At 35.9% G+C, this 23,574-nt stretch overlaps 3 protein-coding genes and 1 pseudogene across 3 annotated transcripts; 3 read left to right on the plus strand and 1 right to left on the minus strand.

Moving 5' to 3' along the window:
- Positions 1-5,679: 5,679 nt before the first annotated feature.
- LOC116110452 lies at positions 5,680-7,796 on the minus strand (annotated as a pseudogene).
- A 3,092-nt stretch (positions 7,797-10,888) lies between these two features.
- LOC116110448 (pectinesterase-like) lies at positions 10,889-11,707 on the plus strand. Its single transcript, XM_031396662.1, is given in 1 exon segment — positions 10,889-11,707. A coding segment is annotated over 1 exon segment (705 nt). The 5' UTR covers positions 10,889-10,925; the 3' UTR covers positions 11,631-11,707.
- A 1,854-nt stretch (positions 11,708-13,561) lies between these two features.
- LOC116110453 (pectinesterase 3-like) lies at positions 13,562-15,460 on the plus strand. Its single transcript, XM_031396666.1, is given in 4 exon segments — positions 13,562-13,571; positions 13,781-14,228; positions 14,231-14,277; positions 14,695-15,460. Coding segments are annotated over 4 exon segments (1,188 nt in total). The 3' UTR covers positions 15,378-15,460.
- Positions 15,461-16,189: 729 nt separating this feature from the next.
- Positions 16,190-19,393, plus strand: LOC116110454. Its single transcript, XM_031396667.1, has 3 exons — positions 16,190-16,286; positions 16,630-17,195; positions 19,064-19,393. The coding sequence occupies exons 1-3, from the start codon at positions 16,190-16,192 to the stop codon at positions 19,391-19,393; spliced, it is 993 nt and encodes a 330-aa protein (XP_031252527.1).
- The last annotated feature ends 4,181 nt before the right edge of the window (positions 19,394-23,574 follow it).

Below are 23,574 nucleotides of genomic sequence, written 5' to 3' on the forward strand. Positions count from 1 at the left end.
ACTGTTATTTCAAAATTGCATTGCAACAAGCTAAAAAATCTATCCTGACAGAAGTTTTCTCTGGAAGATCTGCATTATTCCAATACCGAGTCGAAAAAACACATTTTTCTAGTAGTATAATATTATCATTAGATAAATTTATGCAAACTTTCTTAAACACGAAACTTGGGAATATTTTTTTTTTCTTTCTGGGTGATCAAGGTGCCAGGGTCAGCTTACGCACATCTCAACTAATCTCAGAGATCCTAAAGTTAACGATCGGGTAAACCTCTAATGACTACCTTTATTAACAACTAAGATAAATCAAACTCAAAACCTCTTAGATAATATCTCAAAAGTTTCTATTCAACCACTCGACCATCCAAGGTTGGTTAACTTGGGAGCATCTTATTGGCTAAATAACATGTATAACATTATATGTTTGAGACATGTTATTGTTGATTATCAATGAAAACACCCATCATGTTTCTTCACAAGCTTGCTATATACTATTCATGAATGGAAACATCTTGAGAACCATCGATCCCATAAATGATAATAAGAAAGAAAATAATATATACTATGTACTGGTACGACAATTCTGATCCAAATTGTTATATTGTTGGCGCAATCATCGGCTAAGAAGTTGGTATTGAACCTAGCTTTCACATCATCACATGCTATGAGTCATCCCAAATGGAAAATAATCAAATACTTGATCTCTTCTCATAGCAAAATCGATGCTAGATCAGATTCAGACCGCGTCTTCTCATCACCATCATAATCTTTCAACAATCATGATATGAAATTTGACCAAGGCATTGGCTGAACTCGCTTGCTCTTCACACTTGTTGTGGGTGGCTAGGATTATTATGAATATTATACCAATGTATAAGACCAATTCTCACAGAAAATGTTTTAAAATATCATTAATCTTCAAGTTAACACACACTAGGTGGGATTAATTAAACAAATTAAACATGAAAAAGACTCTTAGTAAGTAGACATTTTACTTGTTCCATCGCAAAGTTTTGACCAAAACAAAAGACAGGCGGCTTCATTTTCACAAAACTATGGTGCCCAACTGCCCATAGAATAAAATATAATATGAATATGAAGGCTATGAAGCTGACATTTGGTGCTCAAGTTCAGGATTTCTGAAAAAGCTTCATGACCCACTTAAATTTCTTGAACAACACAGCTGTTTACATCGCAAATACTAGATTTCTCCACTAAATGAGCCATATATTTATTACGTTCCACCTTCCTTTGCCGCGCTGAAGCAGGGAAATTTACAGTGGGAACATTTATCCAAGGCAATGAATGGTTGCCTGAGACCAGTGTTTCATTTGAAGAAGCCTTATGATTTTAAGAAGTTGGTTAGAGAGGTAGATAATCCAAGGCCAAGAGTCCGATATTGGTATAATATTGAGATACACTTTGTGTGTGTATGTACTTGTGATTTTGTATTTGTTCTCTTATTTGTAACATTCTTTGGATTAGAAGTGAATGTATAAGCAAATTTCATGGTGAGATAAGAATGAAGCAAAATGAATCTGTTTGTGGATTCTGTAATCTGTATATGAATGATTTGGCCAAGTTGCATTAACTGTGATGGCATCAAAAAGTCATCTTCTTTATCAAAGAAGCCAGTTAACATAAAATAAATGCCCACTTCTGTAGGAATTAAGTTAGTTAATCTTAGCCAAAACTGCCGACCTCTTTTTACACAGCAAATCCAATTTCAGATTCATATTTTTAAGTTCAAAACTCGTAAATGACAGTACACCCAGTATAAAGAAAAATATTTTGTGACCAAATACATACACTTTCAAACCACTTTGTTACACCATTAGGTAGAGATATTCACATACTTTGATAGTATGATTGTTGAGAGTGTAGAGCACAACGAAATCAAATATTTTAAGAGTTCTTTTGTTTGAATATGTGATTTTCATCTTGGATAAAGAATGAAAGAGGAGAGAGGGAAGTTAAAAAGGGAAGAAAAAACTCTTGATTTAATGCGGTAAGTTAAAGTTGGGGATGTAAAAACATAGGGACAGGGGAAGCGAAAATCGAAACCCGTGGGCGCGAAATTTATACGAAGTCAAAGACTTGGACAAAACACCAAGGAAGTCGGTTCAAAGGAAACTGTCAGACAACTCGTACTTGTCATTCCTTCTCAACTTCTCTTTATATATAAAAACGATGCGGAGATTCGTACTCTTTGCTAGTCTCAGAAACCATCTAAGCCGTCGCTTTCACTCTCAGAGAAAAAATCAAAATCAAAACCGTCTTCTTTCTTCTCGTTTCCTAACCTCCTCTTCTCCTCCCTCAATGGCTTCTTCCAATTCACCTCCTGCTGTCACCATTGACACCATCAACCCAAAGGTTGTAATTTTATTGTTTTCACCTCCTATATCGTTGATTGCTAGTGTTTCTCTTTCTGTTTACTTTTGATTACTTTTGATTTGTGTTATGGGTTTGTCTTTCAAGCTGTTACTTTTGATTGCCTAGCCTTTCGAACTCTTCCTGGTAATCGCGAAGGGATCCGATCTGTCGAACTTTGGATAGGGCTTCATCAAAATCTTCACCCTCTGTGGGTCCAAAACGAGCCCACAGTTCCTCCTCAAATGATTCCCATGTAACCAAGCGACCTTCCTCCTGGTAAGCTCGACGCAACCATTGCCACCATTGGTTGACTTCTCCTTCAAGGTGGAAAGATGCTAAAGATACCTTTTGGTTGTCTATTGTGCTTTGAAATTCAAAGAATTGAGCTACTCGGTTGAACCATTCAGTCGGGTCATCTCCAGAGTATCTCGGAAATTCTAACTTTGCCATTTTGGAAGAGAAAACCTTTATGCAGCCATGGTTCCCCTCACGGTACGAACGGGAGGATCCTTCTCGCCAATTGTTGTTGTTGTTGCTGGAGGGTTCTTTAGTTGAAAGCACAATCTTGGACAGCTTGTTGATGGTTTCCTCCAAACGATGCAGCTTATCAGTTACGCTTAACTCCAATCGTTGCATTCCATCTTGAACTCTACTGAGTCCAGCCTCCAAAGCCTCGATCCTCTCTTTGTCGGACGCTATTGTAACCTGGCCCTGATACCACTGATAGGTCCCAGTTAAGGATTTGTTAGGGCCAAAAATTGTTCGCGGCCCAAATAAGATAACACTTCCGATAAAGAGGGAAACTTAGGCCTAGTCTCGATGCGGCTCGAGCCAGAATTCCCCAGATGAGGCCCATGTGCCACAAAGTACAGTCGGCCCAAACCATCTGGACCCAGGCCTCCCAATCCCAGTGCATCTCCTAGGCCCATGGACAAGTCCAGAGCCCACGGTCGCCTACGAATCACACTCCTACTCAAACACTAACAAAGTAATCCACTACCATCCTAACTCCTCTAAGGTCCGTGTCAGAGTCATACTTGAATTCCCTCTCATGCCAAGATAAGGGGGGCCAAATGATATATCCCTGAAGGAAACAGATTGCTATGAGAAATACCAATCCCACCAGGATTGGGAGACCAGACAGTCACTATTTAAACAGATGTCAGCCCTCTCACAAGACAGATTACACTACACCTACAGACCCCGGAGTTCCAGCTTAAGAACTTCACATCACAGTCGTAGTCATAATCCCCGACTAGACTTTTGATAACCTCTCTACTCCCTATCCTTCACTAAATCAGCCTCTTTCAGCCTTGTTGACTTGAGCGTCGGAGTGCCTACAGCAAACGCCACCCCGTTATTTTCCATCGCTTCACGTTTGTTTCTCTTACGTGTGCAGGTACAATAGATCGCTAGTGGCCTCAATCTCACGGGATCAATCACTCCTTCCGTACAGGTAGATTTTTACATCTACAGGATTCGTGTACTACAACAATTAATTACAAGTATTCTCTTCGGGTGAGAACAGACCACACAAAGAAATTGGGTTAAAATATCTGATATTCTTTAGTGATGTCCATGAGCAATAAATACAAATAAATCTAAGGGTCTGCTTGGGAGTTTTATGGTGGCGGTTATGAGGTGGTTTTGAGAGTAAACTACCGTAGCGGTTTTTAAAACACCCAACCTGTGCTTGGGAGTTTATTTTCTAGCAGTTCTGACAGTTTTTTAAAATGATAAATTTGCATATATGCCCATAAAAATACATGAACTTCAACCAGTATTTGAGATTTTTTTTTTTTTTTAATTACCAATACTTAGTATCAAAGTTCCTTCCAAGTTTAATTTATTTGTATTTTCTTTCATTGTATATTATTTAATTCATCAAACAATCATTCGAAATCTGTCATTTTAAGAGAATAAATATGCTGCCACAATGTTGGACTTCGCAAATTATCAATATAACAGCCGCAACAACATTTCTAAAAAACAGTTTTTTGTTCTTTTCTTCAATCAATGAAGTAAAGCCATAAAAAACAATCTTTATTTAACAAACTGACAAGGATTCAATCAATCACTTAAATGCAAATAGAAAGAATCAAATAGAGAAAAACCACCTAATTTTGTAAAGCAACTGGTGAAGAAATGCAATTAAATTGTATACACCCTGCAGAGGAGTTTACCAAATTAAAAAAACAAAAAGTTGAAGGGGAAAATGAAGAAGAAAGAAAGAAAAACCTTCATATCTCTAATGAAGGATTAGAAAGCCTAAGATAAAATATTCAAAAATATTGTAACAGTCATCTAAAAGTTAAAGATTGAATGGGGTTTGAAGAAATTTTTAAACCAGCAAAGGGATTATTGTATATGAATAATAGTGGAAAGGGGTTTTTTTGGGATAAAATTTTTAAACCAGCTAAAACATCCAAAATAAAACATCCCGATTTTAGGTGTTTTATAAACCCCTAAAAAATACACTGTACTGGTTTTGGAGGGTTTTTAAACCAGTCAAAATCAGTTCATAAAAAATCTGGCAAGTAATGGTTTTTAAACACCTCAAAACCAGTATAATTAAAAACCCCCCAAAACCAGTGAAAAAAAAACTCCCAAGCAGACCCTAACAAACTTTCAACATATGTCGCCGAAGCTAAAGGTCCTTAAGAGCATCTCCAATGGTGTTCTTTATTTTGAAGAACATCTTTCATATAAATAAAGAGCATCTTCATTAATTTTTAAATATAAAGAACACAATTTTTATTCAAATCCAATAGACTCTTTAAATTTAATGAAGATGCTCTTTATTTTTAAGAAAGAGACTTAATGTGAGAGATAATTAATAAATAAATACATGAACTTGTAGTTTATTAATTAAAATTAGGATAGAAGTGAAATTTGACTCTCTAAATGTGGAGAGCTAAACTCACTCTCTAATTTATATTTTAAGAATAAAGAGCATGTTAGATTCTTATTTTTATAGATAGACTCTTTATAATAAAGAGTTTGGATGATATAAAGAGTCATTTAAAAATCCCCTAATACCATAATAAAATAAATTTAAATAACATAAGGGAAAGCGAAAATCAATGAAACAGCTTATATTTCTTCTACCTTCCTGCACGTGGTTGTTAATGCCTCCTAAATTCCTTGGCCAGAAGAGAATAGAAGCTTGACTATGCATACGTGTCTTCATGCATAATATTTTGAATCTCTTTTGATGGGACGTTGCGAATGTCGTCCCATCCAAAGTCTTATCACACATTTCTCATTAAAAAAGGAAATCTTAAATTAATCAAAGAAACACATAAATATTTAATGTCTATTGTTCAAAAGCGCTGCGGATGGAGAAGTAACAGGAGATGATGTAAACTGTGAGGAATTTGTGTTGTGATTAGAGACTGAAGATTGGTTAAGGTTTTGACCTCCTTCAGAATAAATGGCCCCATACGAAATCGAAGTACAGATATGGGCGTATTTCCTGAAGGTGCTAAATACGTTGGCACAGGCATATTTGGTGGAAGAACCGGCAATGGAGCTTCAGAATTAAGCACATGAGTGGCCTGCCTTATTGAAGGCCTGAGATTTTCATCTGGGTGAGCACACCACAGCCCAACTATCATCAACACTTTCATCTGTTGCAGTAGTTTTAGAAGTGAATCAGAACCTAGACGTCGAAGTTCTTCAAAAGGCGAAGGTATGTCAAGGGTTTGGGTGACGTGGTATACCTGAACTGGGTCTTTTGCCATAGGGTTTATTGGTTTCCTCCCGCAAGCTAATTCCAAAGCAACAACTCCGAAACTGAATACATCTGATTCTTTGCTAGCCTTGCCTGCTATAATACATTCAGGAGCCATGTAGCCCATTGTTCCCGCCAAAACTGTGGTTTGTGACCCTTTCGAGTGTTCCACAAGCCTAGCTAATCCGAAATCTCCAATCTTAGCCTTGAAATTTGAGTCCAACATAACGTTGCTTGATTTAATATCTCGGTGGACAACGCATTGTTCCCATTCTTCATGCAAATATAGCAATCCTGAGGCCAAGTCCTTAGCGATTTTGTACCTCGTCTCCCATTTCAATAAGCTGTTTTCTTTGAAAAGATGGGAGTCTTAGCTGCCATTAGGCATGAATTCATAAACAAGGAGGAGTTCCTTATTCTCATGGCACCAACCCAGAAGTTGCACCAAATTTCTATGCCTCAATCTACTAATAATTTTCACTTCTGAAGCATACTCTTTAACCCCTTGTTTAGACCCTTTTGAAACCCTCTTAACTGCAATATAAGAATTTGATTCCCTCAAAAATCCTTTATAAACCCCGCCAAAGCCTCCTTCACCTAACTTGTGTTCATCGTTGAAATTATTTGTTGCGCCGGCCAATTCCTTGTACGAAAACCTCTTGGGTCCGGTTCCCATTTCAATTTCATCATCCATATACTCGCTGACCCCATGTTTATCTACATCATCGTCGCCGTGTCTCTTCCTACGTATGACAGCAAGCCAAACCAAAAGCAACCCTCCAACCAAAAAAGCTCCACCAGTACTCAATCCCACTGCGAGTCCTGCTCTACTTTTTCTTCTTCTGCTAGGAGGCGAGTTATTACTTGGTGGTGAGTTATCACTTGGGGGTGGTCGATTTGCAGCTTCTAAGCTTGAATTAAATTCCCAAGAGTGAACGCTAAAAATTGCAGATTGGTTTCCTGTTGCTGCTGAGAAGCCAAAAGTGACCAACCCAGGTAAATAAAGCCTCAAATCTATTTCATAATCGAGGTACTGCATCACTGTGGCATTATTTACAAAGCCAGTGAAGGCAACGCTCAGATTTTGTGTACTAGAATTGTAACTGATCCATGCTTCATTTCTCTGTCCACCCTTGACGTTACTCGACCACGAAACATTGGTGCTTGATCTCATAGAGTTGATATCAATGCCTACATGATCACTTGGCGGATCCCAATCACTATTGCAGAAGATGTCGAATTCCACTGCAACAAACGGATTGGATGTGGAATTTAGAGGCTCGTCATCTTTTGTAAGACCGAGAGAGCCTCCTTTCGTAACTTCAGTAATTGTCGAATTTTCAGGGGCAAGGAAGAACGCCAATCCGTCTCCGTATGGAGTTCTGTTTTGAGAATCAATAACAAAAGAGAAATGGGTGGTGAAATCTGTGAGTTTTCCCGTCGTGTTGTCCCAAAGCGGCAGGGCTTTACTATAAGTGGCACGACCAGCCATTTCCGTTTTTGAGGCTAGTTGAATGGTACCGTTTTTGTCAGGATAAGCTCTCTCATACTTCATGTTATCGCCATAAAAGGGATCGAACTTAGAATAGTTGAGGGATAAAGAACTTGTGAATGGGATCACGAGAGAGAACAGTATAGTGATGATGATGAAATGGAGAAGAAGAGGCTGGTTAGCACTGCAGCTGACTGCCATTTTTTTGAGGAAGGAGAAGGGTTTCGAAGATTCAAAGACGTTCCTTAAAATAACAAGATAGGTGAGGAATAAGAAGTCTTCAACTGGTGTGGCACTCATTGGTTTCAGTATTTCAAGGCAGCTTCGTTTTACTCAGTCAACTTGACCAGATTCTTTCAACGGTTGTGATGGACTGAACGGTGAACCCAATGTTAATATTATTTAATAAAAGAAACTTCTACCGTTTCATAATTGGACTTTTGTGGAGGCTGCAATAGTACTTGTATCAGACAAATTTATTTATCTATTAATTAAGGAGGACTCAACTGGGAGTAGTATAGGCAAATTAAACTGTGTGTAAAGACAGATTTCTGATAATTTTACAAATCTTGAAAGAAGGTTGAATTTAATAATTCCGAGGAAATTAGTTAAGGTTTTGTTATTACATATTTGAGACTTTTATATTCAATTGATTGTGGTTAAAAATTTCTAGAGAAATGTCATCTGATGACAAATAAACATGAGGCTTAAAACTAATTAAAACAATGATTTCTTTTGTTGAGCTTACTTGAGTTCTTAATTTTTTTTTTTTTTTTTTTTTCTCTTTGTACTCCAATGGCCGGCCCACGCATTATTTATAAGAGTCATTGCAGTATATATCTATTTCAGAGCAAGAATATTAAGAAAAAAGAGAGAATTTTTTTTACTAGTGGCTGTGCCAAAATGGAAGCGCCATGCCTCTATGCTGAGTAACGAGTGGACGGCCAAAAGAGACAGCAAAATTTGTTGTTGCGATGGTGCAAGCTTTAATAGTCAATAAAATGTTAAAAATAATTATAATAAGTTGACTTGAAAGCTCCATGAAGCAAAGGTTAATTATTATTGGCCTTGAGACATGCGAGTGCTACAATTAATATCTGGACATATAGGCTGCAATATAGTTTGCTTTTTTTAAGAAGAGTAAACGACATGATCCCACCTGAGGTTTGACGAAGTCCTAAAGTAATTCCCGGTCCATTTATTCCACATTTTCACCTTTAAACTGACATAATTAGTTAGAGTAGAAAAAAAACCCAAAAATCAAACCGGAGTGAAAATCTAATTTTTTTTTTTTCATTTTGGTTTGATTATTAAAAAAACCAAAAATCCAGTTTGGTTTTTGACAAAATAAAATCTGGTTACCCGGAACCGATTTGCTGAACCGAAAATTATTTATTTGTTTTTACTTTTTTCGTTTTTTACTCTATTTTTGTCACTCTTGTGTCTAACACTAACACAACACAAGTACACAGCACTACAATAGATCTATACTCAATCTCAGTCTCTGATTCTCAGATTTTTCACCGTCGCATGCCGCACGCTGCAGCTACATTCTTTGTCTCTCATTCTCTGTCGGACTCTCACGCCGCAACCGCATTCTCGGTCTCTCATTCTCTATCGGACTCACCTCACGCCGCACACCACAACCTCATTCTCTGTCGGACTCACCTCACGGCTCACTCACCTCAGACCTCAGTAAGTCTCACATTCTCTCTCAGATCTGTGTTTCCGGTAGGTTTTAGATCTGAGATTTCAGATAATTGTTGTCACTTGTTTATTCATGTTTATTTGCAGCCAAATTGAAGAAATTTATGGATTACTTTTAATGTGTGATCCCAACTCATCCGACAGATTAAAGATATACAAGTTCTCTCTTTTAATTTATGAAATCATATTACTTAAAATAAGTCAATTGAAAATTATTTTGTTTAATCTTTTTGTCTAATAAAGAAATGTTGTACGCTCATTATCTTCCTTCTTTCTCTTCCCAAAAGTTGCTCAATTTGTTTTGTCTGCTTTGGGCGGTTGGAAGTCTTATCGCCAAGAATGATTCCCAATAATTAATAAGCTTTCTTGTCCATATCAAATTTCTTTCGTAATTGGTGATTGCTAATCTCTTGAAAAAAATAAGCTTTTTTGTCCATATCAAATTTGGAAGTGGTTAAGATACTGTCGATGACAGCAGAAACAATCCTCAAAAAATAAAAGTTGAATTTGGACAAATTGGAGTGAAGATAAAAGCAACTTTATGGAAATTTCCTTGTTTGTTTTGATAGTGGATTCTTTTATGGTAAAAATTATAATTTTAATTCAAATTATCCAATTACAATAAATATAATTTTAATTTAAGTAAAAAAAAAATTGGAAAAAAAATGGTCAAAGTAGAGTGTGATTGAATTGGGCCGAAAAATACAGCCAATAATTCATAATTAGGCCAAAAAATACAGTTTAGTATATAACTGGTTAACTGAATCGAATTTTCGGTTCGGTTCATAACCGGTTTTTAACCAATAACAGATAAGTTTCGGTTTAATTATTTTTTTAACTGAAAACCAGTTCCGTTTAAGAAACCGGTCCGGTTAACCTGTTTTTTCCACACCTAGTCGTTAGCCACTGTTGGATTCAGAAGAGAGCAATTACCAAACTACCCTCCCACCCTCCCGTCTTCGTCTTCTTCTTCATCTCCCCCTTCTTCTCTTCTGCCGCTTCTCTCTCCCTCCCACAGCCACAACCACGCTCCTCTCTCCCTCCCGAAACCCCAAAGTCACCACCACCACCACCTACCACCATTCCACCCATCTACGGCCATTGCAATCCCTCACCACCACCCGATTTCGGTCCCATTTGGCTCGATCTCGGCTCTGTTGGCCGTCCTCATCATCACCACAAGCACCACCACCCTTCCACCTCCAAAATCTCCATTTTCCCCAGCAGTGGTAGAGGGGAAGCAGTTGGTGGAGAGAAGAGAAGAAGAAAAAGAGAAGAAAAAGAGGAGAAGAAGAAGAAGAAGAAGAGGAAGAATCTGGTGGAGAGAAGAAAAAGAGGAAGAATCTGGAAGAGAGGAGAAGAAGAAAAAGAAAAGGAAAAGAGGAGAAGAAGAAGGAAAGGGAGGGCAGTCAATGGTGGTGAGTTGAGAGAAATGAATTTTGACACTTTTAAAATAAAAGAAACAGTATTAGATTAAAGGACTAAGGGTGGGTAACTGGAATAAATCAAACCAAGGGTATGAACCTTGGATTTCGGTAAACCTTTGGTGGGAACATGTCGTTTGCTCTTTTAAGAAACATAATTGATCACATTGATCCTTAATAATTAACTGGATGTGTTTCAATGGCTGCTGTAGCTGTTGTTGGAGAAGGATTCCTAGCCCGAGACATAACCTTCCAAAACACAGCCGGTCCTTCGAAGCACCAAGCATTTGCTCTCCGTGTGGGGGCTGATCTCTCTGCATTTTACCAATGCGATATGTTGGCATATCAAGACACATTCTATGTTCACTAAAATCATCAATTCTATATCAACTGTTGAGTAGCTGGCACTGTCGACTTCATCTTCGGCAATGCGGCCGCCGTGTTCCAAGACTGTGACATACATGCCCGAAAACCCAATTCAGGCCAAAAGAATATGGTCACAGCCCAGGGAAGAACCGACCCTAACCAAAACACAGGCATTGTCATTCAAAAAAGTAGAATTGGAGCCACTTCTGATTTGCTGCCTGTTCAGAGTAGTTTCCCAACTTATCTTGGAAGACCATGGAAGGAGTATTCAAGAACAGTGATTATGCAATCAGCTATCAGTGATGTGATTCAGCCTGCTGGTTGGCATGAGTGGAGTGGTAACTTTGCGCTAAGCACATTGTATTATGGAGAGTATCAGAACAGTGGTGCTGGTGCAGGGACTGCAAAGAGAGTTACATGGAAGGGATTCAAGGTGATCACAAGTTCAACAGAGGCACAGCAGCTCACTCCTGGTATCTTCATTGCTGGTGGTAGTTGGTTGCGGGCAACTGGATTTCCATTCTCTCTTGCTCTGTAAATTTATTAAAATTGAGCATGTGTTGCTAGCTTTCCAGTGGATCCATCTTTTTTCCTTAGGATTTGGGTGATTGTGTTGTGCGGTTTGTAATTGTTGGTCATTAGTTAAGGGTATTGCAATTGCGCCCCCTTCTAAGTATAAAAGAAGAATTTAACATAGTCTCGTATTTTATTAAATGGATTGATTAAACTTCGTCAGTGTGAGCTAGCTATTCCATAGAAAAAGAAGTATTTGGGCTGAAGCAGGCATACTTTTAGCCAATTTAGAGAAAGCCCTGAGATTGGCAGTCAACCACTGTCTGTGTGTTCTCCAATGGGCATATTATTATATAATGCAATTTGCTAGTTGAATTGTAAGTTGTGTTTGCTCCTTTCTTGGTTGGGTAGGGGCACTAGATTACCTTCACAAAGGGGCAAGGTTCAAAGCTACTCATTGCTAAATCATGTTAAATAGTATACTGCAGAGCAGACAGTTGACTTGTTTAGTTTAGAAGAGTATGGTATCAATCGTGGAATACAATGTATAGTTTGATACGCGTAGAGCTTAAATCATGCCATGATTACTACAGAATCACGTCCGTGTAGAGCGCTGTTATTTCAAAATGCATTGCAACAAGCTAAAAAATCTACCCTGACAGAAGTTTTCTCTAGAAGATGTGCATTATTCCAATACCGAGTTGAAAAAAACCATTTTTCTAGTAGTATAATATTAACATTAGATAAATTTATGCAACACTTCTTAAACATGAAACTTGGGAACATCTTTTTTTTTTTTCTGGGTGATCAGGGTGTCAGGCCCTGAAGTTAACGGTTGGATAAACCTCTAATGGCTACTCCTATTAAGTAGTAACAACTAAAGTAAACCCAACTTAAAACTCTTGGATAATACCTCAAGAATTTTTATTAAACCACTCGACCACCCAAAGTTGTTAACTTGGAAACATCTTATTGGCTAAATAACATGTATAACATTACATGGTTTGAGACATGTTATTGTTATTATCAATGAAAACACCCATCATGTTTCTTCACAAGCTTGCTATATACTATTCATGAATGGAAACATCTTAGAACCATGGATGGGATAAATGATAATAAGAAAGAAAATAAATATACTATGTACTGTACGAGAATTCTGATCCAAACTGTTTATTATTGGCGCAATCATCGGCTACGAAGTTGGTATTGACTAGCTTTCCCATCATCACATGCTATGAGTCATCCCAAATGGAAATATCAAATACTTGATCTCTTCTCATAGCAATGGAGGCTAGATCAGATTCAGACCTCGTCTTCTCCATCACCATCATAATCTTTCAACAATCATGATATGAAATTTGACCAAGGCATTGGCTGAATTCGCTTGCTCTTCACACTTGTTGTGGTGGCTAGGATTATTATGATATGCACCAATGATATAGACCAATCTCACAGAATATGTTTTAAAATATCATTAATCATGAAAAAGACCCTTAGTAAGTAGACATTTTACTGTTCCATTGCAAAGTTTTGACCAAAAACAAAAGACAGGCGGCTTCATTTTCACAAAACTATGGTGCCAACTGCCCATAGTAATAAATATGAATTATGAAGGCTATGAAGCTGACATTTGGTGCTCAAGTTCAGGATTTCTGAAAAAGCTTCATGACCTACTTAAATTTCTAGAACACAACAGCTGTGTACTAAATTTCTCCACTAAATTAGCCATATATTTATTACGTTCTACCTTCCTTTGCCGTGTGACACTATCTATATTAATATTTTATTATATGTTACAGTTAGAAACTCACTATCCTAATCCCAAATGTCCTTCATTAATCAGCATACTAATTCAGTTATACTAATCAGTTGAAATTATGGAATCTCTGCCGCGTGAATTTCTAAAATAATATAAATGATTTTGTCGAGTATGTTCATCTTCAGATGAAAGCAATGGGTGAAAGTATTTGTATCCAGCCACATCATATAGAACTAATAAACTATAAAAGTATGTTAGTTAATTATCGTTGTTATTAACAAATTATAAGAAGCATCCAAGAAGGAGATTCTATCTTTGCCTCCTTATATATAAAGACATTCTACTTAGGCTACATCTTCTTCTCATATCTCAAACAAAGCTTCGTTAAACTAAACTGTGATGGATACTATAAGTCCTTCTAAGGGGCTATGGCAAAGTTGATCCTGCTGAAGAACAAGCATTCCGGAAAAAGACACGAAAGCGTTTGATCATTTTAATAGTCTCCGCCATTGTTCTTGTTGCTGTCATCATTGGAGCTGTGGTAGGAGTTGTGGTGCACAAGGGCAAAAGTTCTTCTGATGATTCGGTTCCGGCATCCGGAATGACTCCATCGGCCTCTCTCAAGGCGGTTTGCAGTGTGACTCGATACCCCAGTTCTTGCTTCTCGAGTATCGCCAGTCAAGCTGGCGCCTTCAACACTACTGATCCAGAAATGTTCTTCAAGCTTTCTTTACGTGTCGCCATTAATGAGATGTCGAAGCTGTCGGGAATTCCATCTAGGCTCAAGGAGAAAACCGATGATGCTCAAGTTAAAGGTGCTTTGACTGTTTGTGAAACAGTGTTTGATGATGCAGTAGATCGAAGGAGGAAGTAGCCTTTAGTGATGCTTTTGTCTCGCACATCATGGCCGGTAATCCAAATGTTCAAATGAAGCAATCGTTTAAAATGCTTTTTCTAGAGCATGTTTCTAATAACTTAGTTTAGCCTTTACAAGAAGCTAGTACAGTTTGAGTATTAATTACTAAGAAGATTCTGAAGGCAACTCAGATGACATTTTTTACTTCTTGATCTGTGGGTTGTGGTTTTTCTGATGGCCGCAACATTCGCATTAGAACATGAATTCCCCACATTTTGTCTCTGTTTTCCCATCTTTTCAGAATATGCATTAATCTCGAGGGAGTTGTGTTTGAATATCTTTATTTTATGCATATACTGCTAACAATAAAAAGTCACAGGTTAACTTTTGTTACTTTTAATAAATGCTTTTATGACACATTAGAAGTGAATAAATGATGTACTAACTACAACTTATGTCTATGATCATCAGCTGTTGCTGGTAAGGGTTTCATGGCAAAAGACATGACTTTCATCAACACAGCAGGAGCAGCGAAACACCAAGCAGTGGCCTTCCGGTCCGGCTCTGACCAGTCAGTATTTTACCGGTGTAAATTTGATGCATTTCAGGACACTTTATATGCCCACTCCAATTGCCAATTCTACAAGCATTGTGACATTACAGGCACCATTGACTTTATCTTTGGCAGTGCTGCTGTTGTTTTCCAAAACTGCAACATCCAGCCTAGGCAACCTCTGGCTAACCAATTCAACACCATCACAGCCCAAGGCTAAAAGGACCCAAACCAGAACACTGGCATTTCTATTCAGAAGTGTACATTTTCACCTCTAGACACTACTCTAACAGCCCCAACATACCTTGGTAGGCCTTGGAAAGAATACTCTACTACAGTCATTATGCAGTCTGAGATTGGGTCATTCTTGCAGCCAGTGGGTTGGAAAGAATGGGTCAGCAATGTTGAGCCACCTAAGACCATATTCTACGCTGAGTACCTAAACACTGGACCGGGCGCAACCGTCGACCAACGGGTTAAATGGGCTGGTTATAAGCCCACTCTCACAAATGCTGAAGCAGGGAAATTTACAGTGGGAACATTTATCCAAGGCAATGAATGGTTGCCTGAGACCAGTGTTTCATTTGAAGAAGCCTTATGATTTTAAGAAGTTGGTTAGAGAGGTAGATAATCCAAGGCCAAGAGTCCGATATTGGTATAATATTGAGATACACTTTGTGTGTGTATGTGCTTGTGCTTTTGTATTTGTTCTCTTATTTGTAACATTCTTTAGATTAGAAGTGAATGTATAAGGCTATTCAGTTCCTCATGTAAATGCTTTAAGTGATCAGTTTAATGCATCAGCCAATATTGGGCAATATGGAGTTCCTATGCAAAAACTATAGACCACCTAGTATTCCTTTTTTGGGTAGAGGCAACGGAAGGGGAAATCCTAAAGGAAAACCCATTTGTCAAGTTTGTAATAAAATGGGCCATACTGCTGTGCAGTGTTATCACTGGTATAATTCCACCTACAATGGAACCCCTCCACATTTTGGGAGAAATCAAGTTGGTATCGGTTCTTCACCATCAAACCAACAAATTCATTCTCTTGCCTATGGTCCTAACTTGCCTTACCATGGAAATCAAAACCATAAAAACAGTGGTGGTTATCAACAACAGTAGTTTGTCTCACACTTTACCCAACAACAACCTACACCAACCATTAATCGCACACCTTCAACCTTTAACTTACCTAGCCAACAAACACATATCTCATACAACTTACCTGATCAACACACATCCAGTCAGCAAACACATTCCTCAATTCCCAATCAGCAAAAACATTCTTCAGTTCCCAGTCAAGCTTATTTTGCTGTTCCCCATTCCCTGCCAAATAACCTGTCTTCTAACCTGTCTCCCACTTTTCCCACTCATATCACATCAACTACCATCCAAGATCCAGCCTGGTATATGGATTCTGGAGCAACAGATCATGTTACTTCAGACTTGAACCAATTAAGTGCAAGTAGGAGCTATGATGGAATAGAACAGCTTCAGGTTGGCAGTGGTGAGTTTCTTAACATATCTCATGTTGGTTTTCCCTCTTACCTAGTACATTGCAATCTAAATCCTTATATTTGAAAAATGTGTTATGTGTTCCTCGCATTACAAAAAATTTACTTAGCATTTCCAAATTTACCAAGGATAATAATGTTGTGTGGTTAAGGACAAGGTTACCAATCAAGTGCTGCCGCAGGGAGATCTTAAAGCTGGGTTATATCAATTGAATTTTCCATCTGCCCTATCCTTACTGTCTCCACCAGTTAATACCTTCTTAGTCTGCCCCAAGTCTCCTACTTAAGTCACATCTGTCATATCTAATAAGTCCACTAATGCAAAGAGTACATTAGATAGTTTAGGTTCTGTTGAGGTTTCTTCCAAAAACAGCACAAATAGTTTAGATTCTGTTGAAGTTTCCAACTATGTACGGTCAAAACTTAGTTCTAGTCAGTCTCCTTCTATTACATGTATTGAGAATAAAGATGAATCTCATGTAACTGATTTTACATCTAATAATTGTACTTCTTTGCTGAATAATAAGAATACAGTTCAATGCCATTCTATTCCCTTAAATTCTACTACTTTGTGTACTGATTCTGATTCTTTACATTCTTTACATGTTGCTCAACTACATGCTAATAATTTGAATGATACAGCTTCTAATAATTCTACAACAGATGCACTGCATTCTCATTCACTTGCTGATACTTTACATTCTCTTGACAATACTGATATTTCATCTACTGGTCAATTGCATGCTACTTCTTTATATCATTCTGATTTGATACATGATACATTACATTCTCAATTGCATGACTTTAGTGCACCATGTTCAACAGCCCTAGTATCTGCATCTAGTAAAAATAGTAACACTGCTTTAATTTGGCACAGAAGAGTTGGTCACCCTCATGCTGAGGTGTTTCACAAAATCATAGAACAACTTCCCAAATCAACCTCAACCTTTAAGAACTCTAGCATATCATCTACATTGCCTTTTTTTGATGCTTGTCATCTAGGTAAAATGCATAGGAATAATTTTTCCCCTCTCTCACTCAAGAGCTACTTCTCCCTTAGAGCTTGTGCATAGTGATGTTTAGGGACCAGCCCCTATAATGTCTTTTGAAGGATTCCAATATTATGTTGCATTTATAGATGATTTTAGTAGGTTTACCTGGCTCTTCCCTTTAAGGACTAAAGGTGAAGTTAGATCTACCCTTATTAGATTTTATCACTTAGTTGAGAGACAACTCAACACCAAACTTAAGTGTCTACACTCTGATCAAAGAGGAGAATATAAAGGACTTATTTCTTATCTAACCAATTGTGGAATTCAGTTTAGACACTCTTGTGCCTATGTGCATCAACAAAATGGTAGGAGTGAGAGAAAGCATAGACATGTAGTGGAAACTGGACTAACTTTGCTTGCACATGCTTCAATGCCTTTGCAATTTTGGTGGAATGCATTTGATACAGCAGTATTTTTAATTAACAGAATGCCTTCTTCTGTTCTGAATTTTATTTCTCCCTATCAAATTTTATTTCATAATTCTCCTCTTTATTCCACTTTGAAAGTTTTTGGTTGCACTTGCTATCCTTATTTAAGAGATTATCATCAGCATAAGTTCAATTTTCATTCAGAAAAATGTGTTTTCTTAGGATATAGCTTGGTTCATAAAGGGTACAAATGTTTAAGTCCTATATTTTTGAATAAAATAGTATATTTGATTGAATAATAATATATTTAATTATTTACTTCAATTATCAAGTTCTAAGTATATCTTTAGTAAATTAGCAATTAATTAATTATATATAATAAATTGATAAACATTAATAAATTTTATTACTAGTTAAATATCATACTTAATCAATTGTAATATTACACTATATAATTAATTATAATTTTATAACATTACTTAATTGATTTATAGTATAATTAATAATAGCATTACATTAACTGATTACTACTTAATTAATTGACTTATAAGTTATAACATTTAGTATCTTACTTAATTAAATAATTAGAAATTTAATTAATTATAGCATTACATTATAGATTTATAGTATAATTACTTAATCAATTATAACATTTAATTATAAACATTAGTACAAACTTAATTAAATGATTAAAAATTTAATTAATTATAATATTACGTTAAAGATTTATAATATGATTACTTAATTCACTATAACATTACATTATAGTATGATTACATAATTAATTATAACATTACGTAATTAAATAATTACTTAATTGATTATGAAATTATATTATAAATATTAGTAATTACTGATTTATTACATAAACATTAGCACAATACTTAATTAAATTATTAGAAATTTAATTAATTATAACATTACATTATAAATTATAGTACAATTACGTAATTAATTGTAACATTACATTATAATTAAACAATTACTTAATTAATTATAATATTATATTATAAACAAATTAATTATAATATTATATTAAAGATTTATAGTATGATTACTTAATTTATTGTAACATTTCACTATTTCATTATAGTATGATTAGTTGATTACATAATTAATTATAACATTACATAATTAGATGATTATTTTATTGATTACGACATTATATTATAAATATTAATTATAACATTATATTATAAACAAATGATTACTTANCTGTTATGCCTTTTAAAATGATTTTTTTTGTAAACAATACTCTTTGTGTATAAAAGACATATGACTCATAATGAAAAGAAAGTTTTTGGGCCCAATTTTCTATTGTTATTATGCATGCATTGTATTAGCTTACAGCAGTTGTTACAGGTTTTTAGAATTAAGTACAATCCATATGGCTCTCTAAAAAAGTACAAAGCTAGGCTGGTTGCAAAGGGATTTCAGCAAACTCCAAGTCTTGACTGTTTCGAGACCTTCAACCTAGTGATTGAACCATCCACCATTCGAATAATCCTTACCTTGCCCATAACCAATGGATTGGACATTCAACAAATTGACATAAATAATGCTTTTCTGAATGGTACTCTTAATGAGACTGTGTTTATGAAGCAACCAGAAGGTTTTGAGCATCTTGAGTTTCCTGGATACGTATGTAAATTGGAAAAAGCTTTATATGGGCTCAAATAGGCACCCAAGGCCTAGTTTGAAAAATTAAAGCAAGCTTTGATTGACAAAGGGTCCAAGAATTCAATGGCAGATTCCAGCTTGTTTATTTTTCAAGACGGTGCTCAAATGACTTATCTTCTCATCTATGTAGATGATATTTTGATTACTGGAGGTAATAAGGCATTTATTCACACATTGGTCCCAAAACTTGTTACTCAATTCTCCCTTAAAGTTTTAGGACCAGTTCACTATTTCCTTGGAATAGAGGCCTCTTGAACTGCTCAAGGTATACATCTCAAACAAACAAAATATATTCTTGATTTACTTGTTAAAATAAGAATGGCAGATGCACACCCTTGTCCAACACTTCTAGCTGTTGGTACTAAGTTGTTCTTTGGAGACAGTGAGTGTTTTCAAGATCCTACCTTGTATAGAAGCACAGTTGGTGCATTACAATACCTTACAATCACTAGGCTTGATATAAGTTTTGTTGTTAACAAACTCAGCCAATATTTGCAAGCTCCCACAAAATTCAATGGTAAGCCTACAAAAGAGTCCTTAGTATCTCAAAGGAACTCAAAATCATGGCATTCAGTTTCGACTAGTAGCATCAATGTGCATTGAATGTTATACTGATGTAGATTGGGGAAGTAACCTTGATGATAGGAGATCAACTAGTGGAGTTTGCATTTTCTTGGGTCCAAATTTGATTCAATGGAGCTCTAGGAAGCAACAGGTTGTTGCTTTGTCATCAACCAAGACTGACTATATGGCTTTAGTTAATACAGCAATTGAAATTGCCTGGTTAAAGAGTATTTACTCAGAATCAGGCTTACACTTTCCTCAAGCACCTGTCATATGGTGTGACAATCTTAGTATAGGAGCTTTGGCTTCTAATCCTATGTTCCATGCCAAGATTAAGCACATTGAGATTGATGCTCCTTATCTAAGAGATCAAGTCTTAGCTAAGCAGCTCCTTGTCCAATATGTACCTACCAAACCGCAAATTGTAGATATCTTAACCAACGCCCTTTCCATTGCTCAGTTTCTGGAATTGAAGGAAAAACTCAATGTTGTTAACCTGCCCTGTAACAGTTAAATGGTGTTCTGGTGTGATGCTATCTATATGCTGTTATACTATGGTCAAAGGTGTTTTGATATGGTGCTCACTGCATGCTGTTATACTATGGTAATTGTGATTCTACTTGTAAATGTTTGTAACTTGATCATCTCATTAGTTATGGTTAAAAGCATGACTTCTATGCACAATGTGTACAAATGCTAAAGATCATTCTTTTCTTTCATATTGCTTCGACTGACATACTGCAGAAGATTTTTTTTTTTTTTTTTTTTGGCATAACTAATTGGTATCTCTGAGAAGTTGGTATTAGCTAAAATTGAATTGGTTGTCTCTTCAAAGCTATATTTCAGTTCTGGTTCAGCAGCTCTATCTATTCTAGTTCAGTAGTAATATCCTTGTGAATTTGTCTAATTTGTGGTTTCTAGGTTTCTTTGGTTGCCTTCTTTTTATTTGTAGTAGAATTTATCTGTTCTCAGAAAAGATAAATGAGAATATAGGATTAAGTGACAATATGGCCTAAGTAATTTTTGGAGATCAATAGTTCAACTTGGAATGGTCAGCTTCAGTTTGTGAATTCCAACTGAGAAGATTTGTTTAAGTGGAGTAAATGATTTAGTCTTCAAATACAAGACTCAAACTGAGGAGGAATGTCTTTTGAAAATTCCAACTGTAAGGAGTATGTTCAGATAAGAATTCCAAACTGCAGGAGTAAGTGCAGTTTGAGTGGCCACGTGGATCAAAGTGTTAGAATTCAGAAGATAAGGGTCTACCTAAAATTTAGTAAAGCGATGTCATTTTGAAACTGCTTAACTTTGCATGACTTAAGCTTCTGTATTCATTTTCTCTTCACTCTGTTTTTCCTATTGAATTTACTTAAGTAGCTGTAGCTTAAGTTGTAATTATTCAATCTTTCACTCAATCAAATACAATAATTGAAGTTTATTTTTGTCTTTCAATTTCTTACAAAACCCTCTCGATGCACAAACCTCACAATCAGGAGACAACAATATGTTGTCTTGCACTAATAGTCTAATATTATATCTTAGATTATAATACTTCTTTCTTAATTGCTCCATTAACTTTTATATATATAAATCCTACTCAATTTCATTTTTCCCTATTGAAAAATCATTAAGAAGTGACATAATTATGATTGATTATTTAAGAGCAATAATTATTTAGATGAATTCTATGGAAAAGATAAAGAATAGTTAGAAAATTTAGAATTTCTGTAGTTTTTATAGAATTCAATTCGTGAGTTAATTTGTTTCCTTGTATTTATATAATTTTATTTCTTTGTATTTAGATATGGAAAAATATTTTAAAAGAAAGTCAATTGTTGAGATAGCTCAACTTTCTTTTGGTTTCAATGATAATGAAAATCAACCTTCTTTAAAGACAAATTGCTTCGAAGTTGACTTGGAAAATCTTCCTTTTGATCTTGGATTTTGACCAAGAATTACATTTTATCATCCTAATGTTTGAGACCAAGCCAGAATGCATTATTTACAATATGGTCCTTGTCAACCTCGCAACCATAAGTTTCCCAAATCAAAATCTGGTGATCATGTACGGAGTTTCCAAAGTTTTTGGTTTGACAAATATCCTTACTGGTTGGAATATCATGTTGAGAATGATGCTCCATATTGTTTATGTTGTTATCTTTTCAAACCAGATAAAGGTGAGCAAAGTGGCAGTGATTCTTTTGTTCTTGATGGGTTTCACAATTGGAAGAGACTTGAAAAATTTTAATATCATATTGGAGGTCCTAATAGCTATCATAACCAAGCTTTGAAAAATTGTCAAGCTTTGATGAACCAAAGCAGCATGTGAGTACAATTATTAATAAGAAATTTGACCAGCAGCGAGAAGATTATTGTATTTGGTTGAAAGGATCAATTTCTGCTAGTTGGCTTCTTCTTCGGTAAGAATTGCCTTTTCGTGGCTATGATGAGTTTGATAATTCAATGAATTGGGGAAATTTTCTTAAACTTCTACACTATACAGCCGAGCAAAATGAAGAATATAGATTAGTAGCATTGGAGAATGCTCGTGGACACGATAAATTGATTGCTCCTAGTATCCAAAAAGACGTAATCAATGCATTTGCAGTTGAAACCATCAACAAATTAATCAATGATATTGGAGATTTTTTTTTTCTATATTAGTCTATGAAGCTCGTGATGGATCCAACAAAAAGCATATGGCAATTATCTTACGTTATGTAAATAAAAGAGGATGTGTTGTTGAGCATCTACTGAGCATTATGCATGTCACAGATATGACTGCTTTATCACTAAAGATGGGAATCGAAACATTGTTCTCTAAGTACAATTTGAGCATATCAAGATTACGTGGACAAGGTTATGATGGTGCGAGTCATATGCGAGGCCAGTTTAATGGGTTAAAAGCACTTATATTGAAAGATAATGAATATGCCTTCTATGTTCATTATTTTGCTCACCAACTTCAACTAGCACTTTTAGCTGTGGCAAAAAAGGATACAAATATTGAGAAACTATTTTTGAAAGTTTCTTATATGATAAATATTGTTGGATGGTCACCTAGATGTCAGGATCTTCTTATTGAGAAACAAGCTTTGAAGGTGAAAAAAGCTATTGAAAGTGGTGAGCTTTCAATAGGGCAAGGCCTTAATCAAGATACTAGTCTTAAGCGGCTAGGGTAAATGGGACTTTATTGAGCCTAATTAATTTGTTTTCATTTGTTATTGAAGTTCTTGAGGATCTTACTAAAAATTATGATAATAGAGTTGAAGCAGGTGATTTGGAGGATTATATGACTTCATCTGATTTTGCTTTTAACCTGCACATGATGAAAAAACATTTTGGGAATCGCATTTGAACTTTCACAGGCATTGCAAAGAAAGGATCAAGATATTAAAAATGCTCTATCTTTGATTCACTTGTCCAAAAAAAGATTATTGTTGATAAGAAATAGTGGATGGGATAATCTACTTGATGAAGTTTCTCACTTTTGCATTGCTTATAATATAAATGTGCCAAATATGGAAGAGAAATTTGTTGCACGAGGGAGATCGAGGCGTAATGTTTAAGAGATGACAAATTTATTTCATTATCGTGTTGAGTTGTTCTATGCCATA

Source organism: Pistacia vera, unplaced genomic scaffold (genome assembly GCF_008641045.1).
Source record: "Pistacia vera cultivar Batoury unplaced genomic scaffold, PisVer_v2 Contig602, whole genome shotgun sequence".
NCBI classification, from domain to species: Eukaryota; Viridiplantae; Streptophyta; class Magnoliopsida; order Sapindales; family Anacardiaceae; genus Pistacia; species Pistacia vera.